At 41.1% G+C, this 18,645-nt stretch overlaps 1 protein-coding gene across 2 annotated transcripts in view; it reads right to left on the bottom strand.

Annotated features, from left to right (window-relative positions):
- Positions 1-18,645, bottom strand: part of myo6b (myosin VIb) — a 41,532-nt gene that overhangs the window by 12,231 nt on the left and 10,656 nt on the right. For both annotated transcript variants that reach the window (XM_063497854.1, XM_063497853.1), the window contains exons 12-27: positions 17,044-17,188; positions 15,646-15,803; positions 15,408-15,499; positions 14,810-14,882; positions 13,358-13,485; positions 12,579-12,674; positions 10,963-11,133; positions 9,779-9,817; positions 9,518-9,611; positions 8,547-8,677; positions 5,368-5,445; positions 5,125-5,254; positions 4,090-4,180; positions 3,266-3,416; positions 1,774-1,982; positions 1,130-1,208 (exon numbers count right to left, since the gene is read on the bottom strand). In XM_063497854.1, coding sequence (XP_063353924.1) covers positions 1,130-1,208; positions 1,774-1,982; positions 3,266-3,416; positions 4,090-4,180; positions 5,125-5,254; positions 5,368-5,445; positions 8,547-8,677; positions 9,518-9,611; positions 9,779-9,817; positions 10,963-11,133; positions 12,579-12,674; positions 13,358-13,485; positions 14,810-14,882; positions 15,408-15,499; positions 15,646-15,803; positions 17,044-17,188 — 1,865 coding nt within the window. The remainder of the gene's footprint in view (positions 1-1,129; positions 1,209-1,773; positions 1,983-3,265; positions 3,417-4,089; positions 4,181-5,124; positions 5,255-5,367; positions 5,446-8,546; positions 8,678-9,517; positions 9,612-9,778; positions 9,818-10,962; positions 11,134-12,578; positions 12,675-13,357; positions 13,486-14,809; positions 14,883-15,407; positions 15,500-15,645; positions 15,804-17,043; positions 17,189-18,645) is intronic.

Raw genomic sequence — 18,645 nt, 5'->3', positions numbered from 1 at the left:
GACAACGACCCAAAGCATACTGCAAAAGCAACCAAAGAGTTTTTGAAGGGAAAGAAGTGGACTGTTTTGCAATGGCCAAGTCAATAACCTGACCTGAATCCGATTGAGCATGTATTTCACTTGCTGAAGACAAAACTGAAGGGAAAATGCCCCAAGAACAAGCAGGAACTGAAGACTGTTGCAGTAGAGGCCTGGCAGAGCATCACCAGGGATGAAACCCGGTGTCTGGTGATGTCTATGTGTTCCAGACTTCAGGCTGTGATTGACTGTAAAGGATTTGCAACCAAGTATTAAAAAATGAATGTTTGATTTATGGTTCTTATTCTGTCCCATTACTTTTGGTCCCTCAAGAAGTGGGAGGCACATTTGCAAACTGTTGTAATTCCTACACCGTTCACCTGATTTGGATGTAAATACCCTCAAATAAAAGCTGACACTTTGCAGTTAAAGCATGTCTTGTTCGTTTCATTTGGAATCCATTGTGGTGGTGTATAGAGCCAAAAGTGTTAGAATTGTGTCAATGTCCCAATATTTATGGACCTGACTGTAGATCATGCACCAGGGAAATAATTCTAAGCACAGCTGCAAATTTACAACAAAATGAAAAAGAAAAGAATCAAGGTGTTGCAATGGCCCATAGCTCAACCTGATTGAAATGCCATGGTGGGACATTAAGCGATTTGTGCAAAAATGAATGCCTTTAAACTTCAATGAACTGAAGCAATGCTGTACAGATGAGTGGGCCAAAATTCCTCTACGGCGATGTGAGAGACTGACAAAAACATACTGAAAAGAGTTACTTCAAATTATTACACAAGCAACTGAATCACAGGCAGTACTTAATTTTTCATAGGACTGTGAAAACTGTCTTTTCACACAATTCTATGAGTGCAACCAGTAAAGCACTATTTTTTTTATTTTAATCCAAGGATTGAAATTGTCTGCCACTGCATTGGAGTGCAGGTCATTTATAAGAAGCTTAAATAAAACTGCAAGGCTTTCATTAAATTCATTCAGTGGAGTTAAAGTAGAATTTTGAAGAAGTTAGTAGTTGTTAGTTTTCCAATTTTTCCGTTTTTACTTTTCAACAGAAGAGCACGGAAGTATTCAATGGGGAAATTTTCCAAACCTGCATAGCCTTGTCCTCTTCCTCTCTCTTTTTTCTGTCCTCTTCGTCTTGCTTTCTTTTTAGTTCCATCTCTGTTTTCCTAAAATGTTGAGACAAAAAGGAAAATCAGAATATTTACTAAAAATAACATTTCTGAAAGTGTCAAAAAATGTTTCCTCCTCAGGCTAATTGCTCTAAAGGCCAGTGTGCCACATCAGTGAAGCACAGACCCCACTTTTGTCTTTTATTGTCTTTTGAGTCACAGTTGTTTTACACTAAAACTGTGTTTAATAATCACATTTTGGTTGCTAAACGATTGAGTGGAGTTGAACATATTTATTTTACATCTAACCTTGCAGCGTTTTATCTGTGCTTCTCAGGAGAGCTGTTAGAGCTCTGTGCAGGACTAGCTTCCCTGCAGCTTTTATTGCACTTACGCTTTTTTTGGCCAATTGAAACATTGTCTGCACTTTACCCATCTGCTCTTCTTTGTACTCCACTCTGTATGAAATGAGTGGACGTAAATTAGACTGTTAGTTTTTCTTCTTCTGGTTTCTTGGTGTGGAGTAGGGGATAAAAGTTTGTTTCTCCCAAGGCAATACTAGGAGAATCACTGTACATTATACACAAACACATATACTAGTAATTTTGCACTTAGCACTTACAGTCGTCTCTCTTCTTCCTCCTGTTTGCGTCGCTGCTCTTCCTGCTCCCTGCTCTTTCTCTCTTTCTCCATCTCCTCCTCGATGCATTTCAGCCTCTCTCTCTCTTCTTCCTCCTGCTTCTTCTTTTGCATGGAAGCAAGCAGCTGCTCTGAACGTTTCACCAGTCCCTGATACTCCGTGTCAATCTCCTTCCTGGTCATCAGTGTGGTCTAGTTGTTCAACAAAACAGCAAAGGATGATTGCAAAGGATAAAGTAGAAATACATGTCTTTATTCAGCTGTTCAACCATGAGATTTTGGGCCTCAGGTCTGAGTGGAGTTCAAACATGGTTCTCACAATGTATTTATCAGTATTAAAAACTGATCAAATGCCGATAGGATGTTAGCAGGCTAGCATGAGTGTGCTAGAATGAAAATATGCCCTGTGCTGATTTGAATTTGAATCATAAAGAAGAGTCACAAATGCCCAAACTTGCCACACTTTTCTGATTCCATAGCACAACCATCCCATGTGGCTACAAGTTAGACACTGAATGACACTGTGTGTACTTGTCACTTGAGTGCCACAGCCACAATGCCCAGTTCTCCACGCACTTGTCAGACAATCAGCAGGGGGAGAAGAGGTCACCATATTGTGCACGTTCATAAGAATGAGCCACTAACAGCATCACAGGGAGGGAAGATGACAAGGTCTTGTCCCTATTGTACAATGGTCTGATTGACAGGCACTGGCATCTCATGCATTATTCACAACGAGATGTCGTGCCAATAACAACTTCTACATACTTAGAACACCGTAAGTGTCAACAGCAGGGGTGTTAATAGGCTAACAAATCAACATTAGGAGGGCGGAGTGGCTTATTTGGATAGAGGGGGGAGAAAGAGCTAGGAGTCAATGGTTCTTTAGTGTGAGTCAGGATACTTCAAGGAACCTATGAGCTCTCTAACTTGTTAATTAGATACAGGCCACTACCAAAGAGAAAATCAAAACTACCGGAGAATACAGTGCCCAGATATCCGGATGATTTGCTGTACCTAGAGGGTCCAATAAGGTGGGTGTTTATTGCACGGGGAGGTCTGGGATTTCAATAGCCAAGTCCAATCATTTAGAAAAACAACCCCGCTAAATTAAATTATTGGAGAGAAGAAGAATCTTGCTCTACAAGCTCTTCTTTTTATCCTCAGGTGAGTGAAAATATTGATTCTGGAGGATAGAATGAGAATGGCCGCTGCAAGACAGACTATAGTGTATAACTCCAGGATGAGGTCTTCGTCTAAAAGAAGACTGTCAGTGCCACAGAGCTAAAAGTCTGCTTGCAGGTAGCAACATACAATAAATATGAAGCAGTAAGGCTTCAAACAATCTATCTGATCTGAAAAATGTTCCCTTACTTAAAATACATAGTTCAAAAGAACAAAATATCCCACATACAGTACATACAGAGAACACTCAGAGTGTATTATGCTTTGAACCAAAAATTAAAAGTCCTCACCTTTATTTTCGCTAACAGAGCATCTATGGCGGCAGCCAGCTCCTGAACTTGCTTGGCCATCTCCTGTTTTCCCTCCTTCAGCCCGTTCACCACCTCATTGAACCTTTCCATGTGTTTCTTCAGGTTTCGAACCTTCACCATACCATCGATTCTGTGAGCCGTGATACAAATGCAGACTTACAAATGAGTATATTACTAAGAAATGAAAGCATAAGAGTTTTATTCTAATAACCGCTAATAAAATAACCCTGTTAAAGACCTCATTTAGTCCAACTGAGGAAAATGCATTTTAGTTTTCCCCCTTTTATTACATCCCTCATTTATGTGAAAAGAAAGTGATGCCTTTGCATTTTAGCACTTGAAAGGAATTAAAAGATCAATGAATGGTTTCCTCATCTTTGGATTCATTTTATTTGCACATTACACATGAACTCAATTCTCAGTTCTTTTGTGGAACTGATGATATAAATGTGTGAATGCCAGCATAAACTTTTCCTGTGCACGAACTGCCACTCACCCACTCTCAATCAAAATCTCATTGCGAGGAACTATCTGAAAACGCATGTACAGTGAGACACTTCCCATATAGTGACACTCCATTTCTCCACAGTCCTCTGATGACTTTTTAGATTGATTTAAACTTGTACATGCTTGATATAGGAAAGCCATCAAAACCTACCAAGTGTGAACCAGTTTCAAGAAAAAGCAAACTGAGAGTGCAAAGTGAAAAAAAGACAGCAAATGGCACAGAAAAGCAGAAGTGATGCTGCATGTGTTTGTGGGCTTGTATATTTTCTGGGTCCCAGGAACAGGAGGAGACTCACCGTGGCTTATGCTTCTTCTTAGACAACCACATGCGGACAGTCTTTTGAATCTTGATGCAGGCCACAGCTCTGTAACTCATCTTGTTCTTAACTAAAAAGAAAGAAAATACTTTTTCACAAAGCATAGAATCAAACCTACTTTCAATGACTGCATACCTTTAATCCTATATAATTTATATACATCTTTGTACTTGGTGGCATAACAATCCTGCTCTAGTAATAGGTTATGCAAGGACAAGGTTTTGAAGAATCAAATAAAATATGAAATGCAGTAGTAAAAACAATACTTTAAAAGATAAACACCAGAAAACCTTGAGAGTGAGCGTCAAAGTAAAGTTACAATTATGACACAACTGTTAATAAATCAGTGCACAAACTACTATAATAGGTATTATTAACCAGCAGCAGTACACTATAAAAGGCTTTCTTTCACCTGCTCACCCACACAAACAAAGCAGCGATAATAAGATGAAGCACTGAAATCACAGGAAGGAAATAATAAGTGTCCAGGACCAGGGGTATAAATTTACTCAGGCCACTTATCCACAGAGTATGTGGTCAAGCAGAGGCAGCATTCTGTTATAGCTGCCATGTAATTTCATTTTATGCTTTTGCACATACACACAGAAGCCAGCCTGCACTTTGTTAAATTGTGGAAATCAATAGCTTGGCACTGACTGTAATGGTACAAGGAACTGCTTTTAGAATACTATTCAATCTCGCTGGAGGCTGCTTCATTTGATGTTCTGAAAGAAAAATCAGTGTAAAAGCACAAACCCAGGCGACGAAGTGTACGGCAGCACAAAGGGACTCTCTATTTAAGCTACAAAGAGGCTGCTAATGTTCGACAGTAATTTCATGTTTGTTCAGTCTCCTTAAAAGATGGTAAATGATTTCAAATAAACTACAGCAAAAGCAGAGGAATGACATAACGCAAAGAAAACTGAAATTATTTGACTACATTACAAATATTATTGCTGGTATATCTAAAGCTGGTTGGCTACTTATTTTAAATTCTTCACGAAATGAACCTACGTTTGATGACAGACAAGCAGCACCACTGGACCTTCTTCCAGAGGCTGCACACCAGCCACTTGTTGACTTTCTTCAGCAGCTCTGCGAGGTGGTCTGGATCAGACTTCATGATCTGGTCGAACTCGGCAAACTGGCGCGCACACACAGCCAAATGTCAAGTTATAATTCAGTCAAATTTAGTATTAATGAAGATATTATGGCTAACAGATTCGTATGTAATGATTTACAACATTAATATTTTACCTTTCCGGGGCGGAAGAACACCCGTGTCAGTCCAAACTTGAAGTCCTTATCATTTAATCCTAGAGCTTTGAACAAAGCCTAAAGAAATAGAAGAAAAACATTCAATGACTCAACAATATCGTATAAGTGCAGGGTTTCAGGCTACTAAACTGTTTATATTTGTTAATCATTTCCCATAACGGCCCTATCGGAACTTCGGCTGACTGGAACTGGCACCGTCCCTGTCGAAGTGCCGGCCATGGACGAAAAGATGACGTTGTATTACTCGGGCGGCGACAAAAGAGAAGCCGGAGTCGGCTTCATGGTACACCATCGGTTCTCTGCGAGCGTCGTCGCCTTCCAACCTATATCTGACCGTATCGCCGTTCTAACTGTCAACGGTACAATCAAGCTACACGTCATCGCGGTCTATGCGCCGACCGAAATGAACTCCGACGCGTCTAAAGATGATTTCTATGATCGCCTGCAAGATGTCCTGGACTCCCTACCTCAAACCGGCATGATCATGATCGCCGGCGACATGAACGCCCACGTCGGAGAAGACTGCACTGGCTGGGAATCGACGATGGGAAAGTTCGGCCATGCAAAAATGAACGACAATGGGCTACGATTGCTGTCATTCGCCGCCGCCAACAAACTGGTCCACGCTATTCCAACACTCGCTCAAGCACCGTCTGACATGGCGCAACCCAAGAGGAAACGACTCGGCGCTACTCGACTATGTGCTCATCAACACCCGGTTCCGATCATCCTTGCAAGATGTCCGGGCGATGCGCGGACCCGACTGCGGCTCTGATCACTATCTTGTCCGTGCCAGAGTGCGCCTGAAGCTCCAACGAGCGAAGAAGCTGACACCCAAACCGCCCAGGCTGGGCTGGCGTCACCTCAACAACGATGACCACCGTCAAGAATTCCAGATCGCATTATCGAACCGCTTCGCCCTCCTCCCCCTGAGCGACGATGCCAACAAAGAAGAGCAAACAATATCGGAAGCCATCTTGGACTGCACAAAGCCGCTGTGCCCACCCGCCCGGCGTCGCACACAACCGTGGATCTCGGACGAGTGTCTCGACCTGGTCGTTGAACGCAAGAAGGCCAAGCTAACCAACTTTGAAAAGTATCGTCGGCTAAACCGTGAGGTGCGGCTGAAGATGAAAGCAGACCGTGAGGCGTACTGGAACAAAGTCACTGAGGAACTTGAAAATACGGCCGAACGACAAGACTACAGGGTGTTGTACCAGACCATACGTAGTCTCAGTGGCAAGTGCAAGACGATGAATGATAACATCAGGAAGGTGGATGGCTCGTTTGTAAAGTCAACTGCGGAGCGCCTGCAACGGTGGAAAGAATACTTCAATGAACTCTACAATCACGATCCGCCCCAAGGTCCGGCCGCAGCGCCGCCCATCATCGACCCTCCTACGGTGCCGATGTCTGATGCAGAACCAAAGGTAGAAGAAGTCAAACTCGCAATCCATTCGCTAAAGAACAACAAGGCCACTGGCCTTGATCATGTGGCGGCAGAAGCCCTCAAAGCTGGAGGAGAAGTCCTCGTCATACGTCTACACTTGTTATTCAAACTGATCTGGACATCAAATGTGATACCAGCAAATTGGAAGAAGGCGGCTGTCATTCCTATCCTAAAGAAAGGCGACAACCGAGAATGTAAAAACTACCGAGGCATCAGCTTACTGTCCATCATTGGCAAGGTCCTTATCAAAATAATTCAATCACGCCTTCAAAAGCACCGTGAGATGACCAGCCGGGAAGAACAGGCCGGGTTCCGACCCGGACGAGGCTGCAGCGACCAGATCTTCACCCTACGTTGACTCATGGAGGAACAGATCAGATGCGGACGCCGAACAGTCATTATCTTCATTGATTTCAAGTCTGCGTTTGATTGCATCGACCGGCCGGCCTTGTGGAGGGCTTTGGCAGCCGAACACATACCTGTGAAGATCATCGAGCTACTACAAACCGCCTACGATGGCTCGACCAGCCAGGTACGTATTCATGATGAAGTGTCCGAAGAATTCCCCATCATGACAGGGGTCCGGCAGGGCGATGTGGTGTCACCGCTGTTGTTCAACATCGTCATCGATGCGATAATGCGCAAAGCATTCGAGGGCCGCCGTGGAGTCCAAGCCTCGACCGATCGATTTATCACCGATCTAATGTTCGCTGACGATAGCGCCATTTTTGCCGAAGACGACACCGAGGCAACTCACATCCTCTATGACATCGCCCGGCACTCCAAACCGTACGGCCTCAAGGTTAACGCCGAGAAGACCAAAGTCCTGACCACCGACGGCTCACCAACGATTGTCCACCTCGGTGGTGTGCAGATCAAACAAGTCCAAAAATTTAAATATCTGGGGTCCCTCGTCGAGGAGAAGAAAGTGGCATCATCAGTGGAGATACGCTCCAGAATTGGGCAGGCGGCGGCAGCATTCGCTTCCCTGCGCTGGTGCGTCTGGAAGAAGAACAACATCTCATTGGCGACAAAGATCTGCCTTTACCGAACCCTGATCCTGCCCATTCTACTTTACGGCGCGGAGACGTGGACAATGCTCAAACACGACCTGAGCAAGCTCGAAGTTTTCCAAAGGCGTTGCCTTAGATGCATTCTCGGTGTTTCCCTTCGCGACCGTCATTCGAATGACACCATCCTCACCAGCTGCGGCAGCCAACCGACGATCGGCGACCTAATCCAGCGCCGCCGACTCCGTTGGTTTGGCCACATTTGTCGAATGGACCCGAGCCGCTACCCCCATGGCCTACTCTGGTTGACCCGCCCCACCGATTGGAGGGTGCATCGAAATGCACCAAAGAAGACATGGATGAAACAAATCCAGGATGATTTGAAGGCCCTTCGACTTGACCTCGAGCAGGCAAGAACCATCGCCTTAGATCGAAAAGCGTGGAAGATAATCGTTGGTCAAGCAAGAGAACCTGCGGCACCTACAGCAGCGTACTGGTTGCGCGGCAGACCACCGCCGCTGGTCGCCCGCTAAGAACAAGAAGAATCATTTCCCAAGTGGGTCAGTGTGGCTTTTTTTTGCATTGCAAATTACACAACTAATGAGGGTTTACTTTAAACAGATTAGCTTGTTGTTTAAACTCGACTGTAGACGCTGGATTTCTTCAGTGAAACAGAAAACTATTCAACTTAGGCCCACCTTGCAGAAAAGCCGAGGATTCAGCCGTGTAAGCTTATCCGGCATATACTGCTTATACATGTTGTAAAGCTCATGGAAAGGAGCCCTGGAGGGGAAGCCCCCCTGCATCAGGTCCAACACCGACACCATTCCTAATCACGAGAAACACACAAAGAGAGAAAGTAATCAGAAAAACACATCATCCCTGACGGGTAACATGTCAGTGTCTGTATGTACATGCATGTACATGAGAAAACCTCCATGCCTATCCAAGAGGGGCACAATAGCACAATCTACTTTAATGTGTTCTCATTCATAAAGGCTGTTGCAGGATTATATTGACATTAATTATTGAAAACACCAGCACCCTTTACCCAAATATTTTTTCTATCCCTCCTCTGTACATGTCCAAACCATCTTGAGTCTGTAACTTGGGCACTTCCAGCTAGGTCTCCTGCCTTTTCTTTAGTACCACCATCTCCAAACACCATAGCACATCTCACTACCATCCAGAAAACCTTTCACTCTTGCTGCTGTCCTTCTGTCATCCAATCCGCCCTTCCTGCACTCTCTTCTTCCCCTCCCTTGAGTACTAACATCCCAGATATTTAAACTACAACTACTACACCACCTTTCTTACTTCTATCTTCACCATTCCACCTGTCTCCCTCTCATCTGTCTTTCTTCTAGTGACGTTCATTCTTCTCGTCTCCAAGAAGAATTAAACATTTCACAATATCACAATACATGTAGACTCCCACTTGACTTCAAGTGTTATTGTGCCCATTACCACCGCAAATAAAAAAAGGCTCAGAGCCAATCACTGACATAATCCCACTCCCACCTTGAAACCATCTGAAGTGCTTCAAAGAGCAAGTCAGACTAACCTGTTGAAACTCCTCCATTAACAGTGGAGCTAAACTGGAAGTATTTTAATTCTCTTAAAGATGATAAATTATAACTATTTAATTAAAAAACTGTTTTGGTTTTACCTGAGCATTGCAGCTGGGAGAGAATAAGAGCTCCTTCAAACTGGTGGCTGACCATCTTCAGATTGGGTTTTACACAGCGGATGAAACTTGAACCCTGTTAAAACAAAGACTAATTAGGAAATATTGGTCAAACATACACAAAATGCATTTTATAACATCCATTTTGTGTGCACAGTACACACAAAGGCTGTAATAATGTTTTTAGATTCTGAGAAGGAGGATAGAAAATAGACGTGAAACAGAGATGTAAATTTTACTTACAGTGCTACGAAGCTTCTCCAGCAGCAGATTCAGTTGGGTCTGTGTGTTAAAACAGACAAAAGGAAATGCTTATTTTTTATTTTGGGTATTTGTGGTGAAGGTCGCCAAGACACACATGCTGGAGAATACGTACAGGGTGGGGAGCAGTTATATATAGTCATGCAAGACCCAAAGCACAGTAAATATCGTATATCTCTTTTATGCAAAGAGACTGATGGTTACAACAAAGGATATTTATCTTTCTAATTTTCTCTCCCCATAACACAATCTAGCTGTTTATCTCTTTGTAAAATAGTGTGTAAGATGCACACAGTCCTTGTGCTTGAGTCCACATCTGGTGAATAAGTGATGATGACAAAGAAGCTACGTTAGTAATACAGAAACTCAGAGACTTTGAAAAGATGGTGCGATGATGTAAAGGTTTGAAATGGTGCACAAACACTTTTTATTCATCGAAAAAGACAGCCCAACACATGGAGCTTGGAGATAAGTCATGAGCAGCCTTGTATTACTTTGGTCTCTGTGATACGTAAGAAATGCACTTGAAAGTTGTGTACTTTCGCTTTTGTGTGAAACCCCGAGTGTCTCATCTCTTCTCTCTTTTATTTCTTTCCACTAGCCCTGCTTTCTAACTCCTCTCTAGTATACCTCAAGCTGACTTTATCCAGCTTTATCCACCAAGGAAGGATTTCTCAGAGGAAAGAATTGGAAGACTGGAGGATATCTAAGAGGGGGACCTTGAATAAAGGAAGGGAAACAGGGATGAGAAGAAGAGTGGAAAGGAGAAAAGTCACAGGAAAGGTCTGGATGTTAGAGTTGGTTTACCTTTTTTAAATCACAAATCTGAAACCTAATAAAGATAGTGATGATTGTGTTTTTATTTTTAACGTCCAAAACAACAAATTTCTTAAATCAAGAAAATAAAATTCAAAATGTAAACCTACATAATGAAACAGTGGAAAAATTCCAGGATGCACAAAAGTCAAAATTAAAGCATTTCATCTTTAATTTGGACGACATGTGATACAATAATATGAAATATTATAGCATCTTAGTGTTAAGTATGAAAAAGTGCAATATTTACATTTTTTGGTAAAGTTAAGGGGTTTTGTTCACATGTAGTTAGTTTATGTTCAAAGACTTTTTCTAACAATCAAGAAACTACCTTTAACCGTCACTCTGACCTTGAACTTATTCCCAACGCTGATGAAGCTGAGCTTCCCCGCCTTCTGTTTGGAGTCCTTGGAGGTGTTGGAGTTCTCAAACAGCTCTCGAACAAATTTGTCTTTTGATTCACAAACTAAGCTTTCCAAGGACATGTGGAGGGCATCATTATTCTTCTCCACAAACCGAATCTGAGAGTGCACACAGACAAATCCATACATGTACAATCACGAAAGACCTTTATACATATTAATAGAGGTCAAACCCAATGCAGGATGTGTCAGTCAGTAAAACGTACAGAACATGTTGTACCAGGACAACACGTGTGTTTTTAATTCACTGTGATAATAATGTTTTTAACTATCTATCTTATGCATTAAAAAATGTATAATTGTGAGAAAACCAATAACTCAATAACAAAAATAAATAAAAATAACAAGCCGCGTGCTTAATATATCATCTATTTTGCTTCAATGCCTCTCGACTGGCAACTTTCTAAGAGATATTATAGTCAGGTTTCTAACAATTATGGACAATGACACAGTATTTGTAGTTTTGCCTCTCTACACCACCACAGTGGGCTTTAAATCAAACAGTAAGTGTGTGATGAAAGAGCAGACGTTCAGCTTTATTTAAGGGGTGTAACAAAAGCATTGAATAAACTGTTAAGGTCAATTTTATTCATAGACCCAAAAAGTATATTAATATAATGAATATTTTAAATCCTTTAGGTATAGAACCCATGAACATCACCAAATACTGTGTTTCCTCCCTTCAGTTGTTCAGACAGGACGTTGCTCTTTACTGCAGCCTCCTTCAGCTGCTTCTTGTTTGTGCATGCTATGTTGGTTTGGGATCAGGCGACTGACTTGGTCACTGAAGAATATCCAATTTCTTTATCTTGAGAAACTCTCAGGTTGCTTTTGCAATGATTTGGATCATTATCCATTTGGATTGTGAAGCTCTGTCTGATCTGTTTTATAGCATTTGGCTGAATTTGAGCAGAGAGATCCTTCTATCAACAGTCACATCATCGATAAACAGCAGTGACCTGGTTCCACTGACAGGGTTTAATGCCCATGCCATAACATTGGCTCCAACAAGTATGAAAAATAATGTGCTATGCTTCATATCATTAACCCCTTCATTGCTTATCCATATGTTTCTTTTACCATTATTACAAGTTCATCTTGGTCTCATCTGTCCAGAGAATTTTTAGAAAACTGTGCTTTTTAGGTGTTTTCTGGAAAAATCTAATCTAGCTTTCCTGTTCCTGGTTGTAACTAGTGGTTTGCTCCTTGTTCTAAGCCCCTGTCTTTCCATTCATGACATTCATGAATAGATGTGTCTTGATTCTAGACCTTAGTTCCACCGAGCAGCTAATGGAACAAAAGTTCAATACTTGGAATTGTCTCCAGAACTTTTTATCTTCATACTTTGCCATGGAATAACAAGGGAACGGGGCTCATCTGGCCATAGAACTGTTATCCACTGTGGTGGTGTACTGGGGCAAAATACCAAAAAAATACTGATGAACTTTGTGTAAAAATAGAGGTGAAACGTATTTTCATATTGGATCTTGTCAGTACTAACTCAGTCCCAATAGCCATACGTGATAATGAGTGTTAAGAATTACTGTTTCATAGCAGACTGCTCCAGCAAAGTGTCTGATGATAAAGCCTTCATCGTCCCGGAGAGTCCTGTGAATGGTCAGCTTTGACTTTCTGGGAACCTAAGACAGAGACGATCAAAGTAAATCATATCATGTTAAAACACATATATTGATTTCATACTAAACCCATCCATCATCGTGTCTACAGCAGACTTTTGTTTGTCCACATGACGACTGAGTGCTCAGGGCTTCTTTATCTTCATCATTAGCTATTTAACAGGTGTAACCTGGATCAGATGATTTCACTTTAAATGTGAAATGTCTTTGCAGGTCAAGTTTTTTTTACAGGGTTTACAGGGCATTAGGTTAGTAAATGAACAACATTAAGAGCCTATGTACACTGCATAGCAGAGTTTAGCTCTTGGATTAAATTCTTCTCTCTATTAATATCTATATCTATATATCTGAATAGCAACTCTCCCTACTGTAGTGTGGCTGCAAGCAGCCTCCTCTTATCTTAAGCCCAAACTAGTGTCAAGGCAACATATTTAAAAAGATTTCATGCATGCAGAAATACAGGCGAAGTGACAAACAATAGCAGCAAAGGCAGCGACAGAGGGAGGGAGTAAGATTGTGCGTCATTCACAAAAGTGTTGTAACAAACAGGAAGAGTAAGAATGATTACGATGACAGTCCTGTCTTTAGTCTAACAAAAAATGAATAATAAGAGAACAAAGGAGAAAAAGCAAAAAAGAAGGGAAAAGTGAATAACAAAGAGAGAAAGGATAAGGATGAAGTCTGACCGTGAGTCTGAAGTGGTCTTTATGCTTGCTGTGAACAGCCTGTGCAAAGTGTTGGTCGCTGGCTTGTGGAAGACGGTTCTCTTCATCCAAAATGTCCAGGATTCCCGTCAGCTTTGCTTCCACTAGATCTGGAATTGTCAAATATTTGTCCATCAGCCACAGCATTGTGACATTAAGTCCAGACAGAATTTTTGTGAATAACAATCCTTTCATTCCTATTGTCCTAAATATTAGCTGACTAAATCTGAAAAGTAATTTATGTTAACACCTCAAAGCAAGTGATATCCATTCATCCTTAAAGTTTAAAATATTTAAAAACGTTTTTAGAAACAACAAAGAGCATTCACGTAGAATAATGTGGAAATCACAAAAGCAATTATGAAACAAGTTGGAAAAAAAATCACAAAACATTCTGTTCCTCGATATAGATTTATTGGAAATTTCCACTGCTTATCATTTCTGGAATATGAATATTCAGAGCACAAAATGTTCGTCAGGATGCTCATTTAGCCAAATAACTGAATTATTCATCTGACATCCTGCGCTTGGAAAATAATCTAATGGCCAAGGACCTCCAAAAAAAAAAATTTGCATGAACAAGCACCTGTGCATAAATCCTGAAGATTGATGAGTGAATTAATGGCCAACCCAAACGGTCATTTGCAAGTCATAAATGTTATTCATGGCTGTCAGTTAACCTCACACCTGAATAATCACAGCCTTTGAAATACAAATCAAACTGCTTCACCTTGATACACTGACTACTTCATCCCATTAATTCGAGGATTCATTCGAGGACATAGGCAACGACAACAAGGGGGGGGGGGGGGGGGGGGGTATCATTTCGCCGGCTTCTCATAGCACAATAGGGCCGTGAAACCCACAAATACTCATCGCGCTTGCTCCCTTCAGACACAGGGATGTGCCAGCTCCGAGGATAATGAGAAGTCGGTATTTTTGTCCCCCTGACAGGTGTATTTTCGCTGCTGTGACGCGAAGCCTAGAGGAATGGCCCAAATTAATGTCATGTGGGTGAGCTGATGTTACACTTGAACTAACCTCAGTACATTTGTGGTGTGTGAGCTCTACAGAGAGTCACAACAATCTCTGTACATTTGCTATTTTGCAGCGCAAGCTCTCAAAGGCGACACTTCATGGTTATGATGCCCCAGAGTGTCAGTCTATCGACCCGTTTTCACTTACGAGAACCATCCAAGGTACGGACAGATACCAGGTAACAAATTAAAGAAAAAAAGCAAAGCAACATAAAGTCTCTGGAGGGATTAAACACCATTCTTCCAAAAGATATTAGCACATTTTGGGCGGTGCTTATACAAATGCTTCATCACAGGACAAAGTTCCCTTTTGGTCATTTGGAAAAAGCTGAAATCAGCCATTTTATCAGCTTCAGGAGGAAATGTGGTCAAAGCAAAGATGCTGGCACAGACTCACCTATGCAGTCCTGGTTGTCAACATAATGCACCTCATTCACACCCAGCCCTTCCCTTTGATAGAGCTCTTGCTCCTGTAAAAACATGATTAAATATCAAAAATCAACACTGAAAACAAGACTTACTCTAAAAGTTTGTAAAAGTTAATTCAGATTATTCTGAGTGGCCTTACAATATCCAATATCCATAACAATATCCATCTCCAAAAAAGAAACAAAAACCAAAAAACAAATAGAAACATCAAACCAACAATATGTGATTCAGATAACGAGAAAGAGGCTAAAGCCAGAATTGTGGCACACTAATTGGAGACCTTGGAAGAGACTAACGTTAAGAGATCACAGGAGAGAAACATGCGTTATCGTGTCCCTTGAGAAATTAGTATTCTAATGAGAGACTGCACGAGAGGGATGGGGGTGAAGATAAAAGTGAGAAAACAGAGAACGAAACAAAAGAAAAGCTTAGCATGCCAACAACTTCCACCTGCCTCATGAAAGAGTCAGTAAGTTTGGCTTATCAGTGACATGATGTGGCAGGTTTCCCAGGATAAAGAAGTAAACCGCCCCAAAATCACCTCAGTTCACCCAGGGCTCACCCACCTCCTTGAGAATACGTTCGTTGAAGAACTGTTGCAGTTTCTCATTGCAGTAATTGATACAGAACTGCTCAAAGCTGTTATGCTCAAAATACTCTAAGAAGAAATAAACAGAAAACACACATTTCAATTAATTAAGAAAATGAAAAGTTCTTACGTTAGTGGATTAAATGTTAAAGACAGCCAGTAGAAAAAAAGAAATTATACAGTAAAATTAGATTTTTTTTCCTGTATATTATTACCAAACCCAGCAATGTCCAACACTCCAATAAAGTTGGAGGAGGTCTCGAAGGGGAAGCACTGGTTCACTCGTTTGACCACGTGATCGAAGAGGCAGCTGTACACAGCCTTGGCCAGGGCATCGCGGGCATTGTTTGCTTGCTCCACCTTTAGAGGCACCCTGGAGAGAGGCATAAAGTGGGGCATTGACACAGTCCGAAACTGGGACATGCCTGTGTCTTATTAAACCTCCCTCTTTTACTTTTTATAATTAAACCAAAAGTTTTGTTGCGTCGATGTGACACTTTTTGCTGCCCAGTATCGTTCCACCTTTTGTTCCAGGTTATTCTTAAAAATGTGGAATTCTGTGCCAAAGACAAGATATTCAAATTAAAATCTGAACCTTGAACTTAAACTTTATTTTTAAATATTTAAAGAGGGGACTGATGACAAAGTGCAGCTCCACAGTGGCTAAGAGTTCAACTCGGCAGTCCCAGCTGGAAAGCAGATGAATTTCAAATAAAAAGGTTTCACTCTTGCCATATCTTTACCTCTATTTTCTTTTGATATTCAACACACCCAACCCAATCCAAAAAGCCCTTATCCATTACAAACAGTAACAGTAGTAATAGACTGCAGGGAAAACACATGAGATCTTTACAGTTTATCTCAGTGACAGGCGTTTTTATCTGTCGCAATGTTTCATGCACACCTCAATGCATTCACCGCCCCCTCTGCTATCCTCAGCCTTACAGGGCCAGGGTGGATTTGTCTGAGGCTTAATGACAAAACCAACCCCCCCTCTTATCTCCACCTGCTCCCTTGACACCCGGGCTTGTACTGTACTGCAGCCATGCTCCCCTCCCTGCCTCCTTAGATACAGGCTGCATTATTTATGTGGAGAAAATACTTCCAGGCCAGGCCAGCATCTGGCCCTCCTGAAATATTAATTTACCAAACCTGGCCCCATCACTCCAACACCACATCATCACAAAAATGACACAAGAGCACTGCCAATGCCATATTCTAGTCTGAACATGCTCTATTTAACCCGACAAAAAAAAATCACAATAACAAAGCTTGACTAGTTAAAATACTACTATACAAAAAGTATTAACATATATTTGTGCGACTGGTGTACTCAAATAGACAAGGCTGTAACTGACTTAGTTATATTAATTCGATTTTGTTCACTGTCAGGATAAGTAGAGCAAAGTCCGTCTTACCACTGCCCGGGTCTTATTTGAATTTTAGTCTAATAGTATTCCCTGGCTACAGATATTTTATCTGCAGTATATTTCTTCAGTCAGTTCAGTGACTTCAGACTGTTTGAAACGACTACGGCTTCCTAATAAAATGAACTTTGTCTCTAAACAAAACCACTCAAAAAAAGACTATCAAAACTGTGCCGTTCCTCTTACTTGATAACTGTTCCTTTGGCGCCCCCTGCTGTAGTGAGCATCACCCTTGTTGTGAGGCTGACGCGTAGGTCATCCTGATCCAGGCCCAACAAATCAGCACAGTACTGAAGAGAGTCGCTGGACTGATTCTTCAGGACACAGCCACCTAAGACAAATAGCAACACACATAAGCATTAAAAAGGACTTTTTATATGGCAACCAAACTTAATCAAGTCATACTATAAGAAAGGTGTAAGTAAAATCTAATTTTAAAAAATTGTGATGCTGTTCAAAGTGTAAGTAAAAACAGAATGCATCTTACAAGCAAATCTCATAAGACATTATTTTACTAACAACAGAACATAACAAATGTTTGAATTGAGAAAATCTAGTATTTTAAGAAAAATATTTGCTCATTTTGATATCGATGCCGGCAAAACGTCTCAAAAAAGTTGGGACAAGATAACAAAATGGTATAAAAAGACAGCTTTCTAAGAGGGAAAAAAAGTCAAAGGATCATCAACACATAAAAAACTGTCTACAAATTATGGGACATTTTTGGAATACTTTTCCCACACATAAAATTTCAAAGATTTTAAATATCTCATTATCTGTAGCACAAAATATCATGAAAAAATTCAGAGAATCTGGAGAAATCTCTGTGTGTAAGAGACAAGGCTGAAAGTCAACACTGGATGCCTATGATCTTTGAGCCTTCTTGCAGCACTGTATTAAAAAAACAGGATTCTGTTGTGGAAATCACAGGCTCAGGAACACCAAAATTAACTGTCTGTGAATACAGTTCAAACTGCAGGTTAAAGCTCTATCATGTAAAGAAGGAGCCATATTTGAACACAATCCAGAAATGCTGCCATTTTCTCTGCGTCAAAACTCATGTACAAAGTGGAAAACTGTTCTGTGCTCAGACAAATTGAAATGTGAAATTCTTTTTGGAAAATACAGACTCTGCATCTTCAAGAGGACAAGGATTATCCAGATTATTATCAAGTTTTAAAGCCTGCATCTTTGACGCATCGGCGCCTATGGAATTGGCAGTCTGCATACTTGGAAAGACACCATCAATGCTAAAAGGTATATAAAGGTTGTATAAAGCAACATATGTTCCCATTTAGATGTGTTTTTTTAGAGAAGGCCTTGCATATTTCAGCAAGACAATGCAAAACCACATAGCGTCCCTATTACATCAGCATGGCTTCATAGTAGAAGAGTCTGGATGCTGAACTGACCCACCTGTAGTCCAGACCTTTCACCAACTAAAACATTTGATGCATCATTAAATGGAAGAAATGAAAGTGAAAACTTGGGACTGTTAAACAGCTAGTACCCAATATCAGACAACCAACATCACTTCTATCTCAACAACATTGCTCCTCCCTTTTCAGACATTTACAGACTGTTGCTAAAAGAAGAGGGGATGCTACACAGTGGTAAACATGGAGCTATCCCAACTTTTCTGATATTTGTTGCTTCTATCAAATTCATGTTTTCATGAAACAGTAAATTGCAATAAATTAGCAAATCACTGCATTCTGTTCGCATTTACATATTATATTTTACAGTGTACTAACTTTTTGGGGAATTTGATTTATAGCAGCACCGAGC

The sequence above is a fragment of the Pelmatolapia mariae genome, linkage group LG16_19, assembly GCF_036321145.2.
Source record: "Pelmatolapia mariae isolate MD_Pm_ZW linkage group LG16_19, Pm_UMD_F_2, whole genome shotgun sequence".
NCBI classification, from domain to species: Eukaryota; Metazoa; Chordata; class Actinopteri; order Cichliformes; family Cichlidae; genus Pelmatolapia; species Pelmatolapia mariae.
This window is presented reverse-complemented; position numbering and strand designations above follow the sequence as displayed.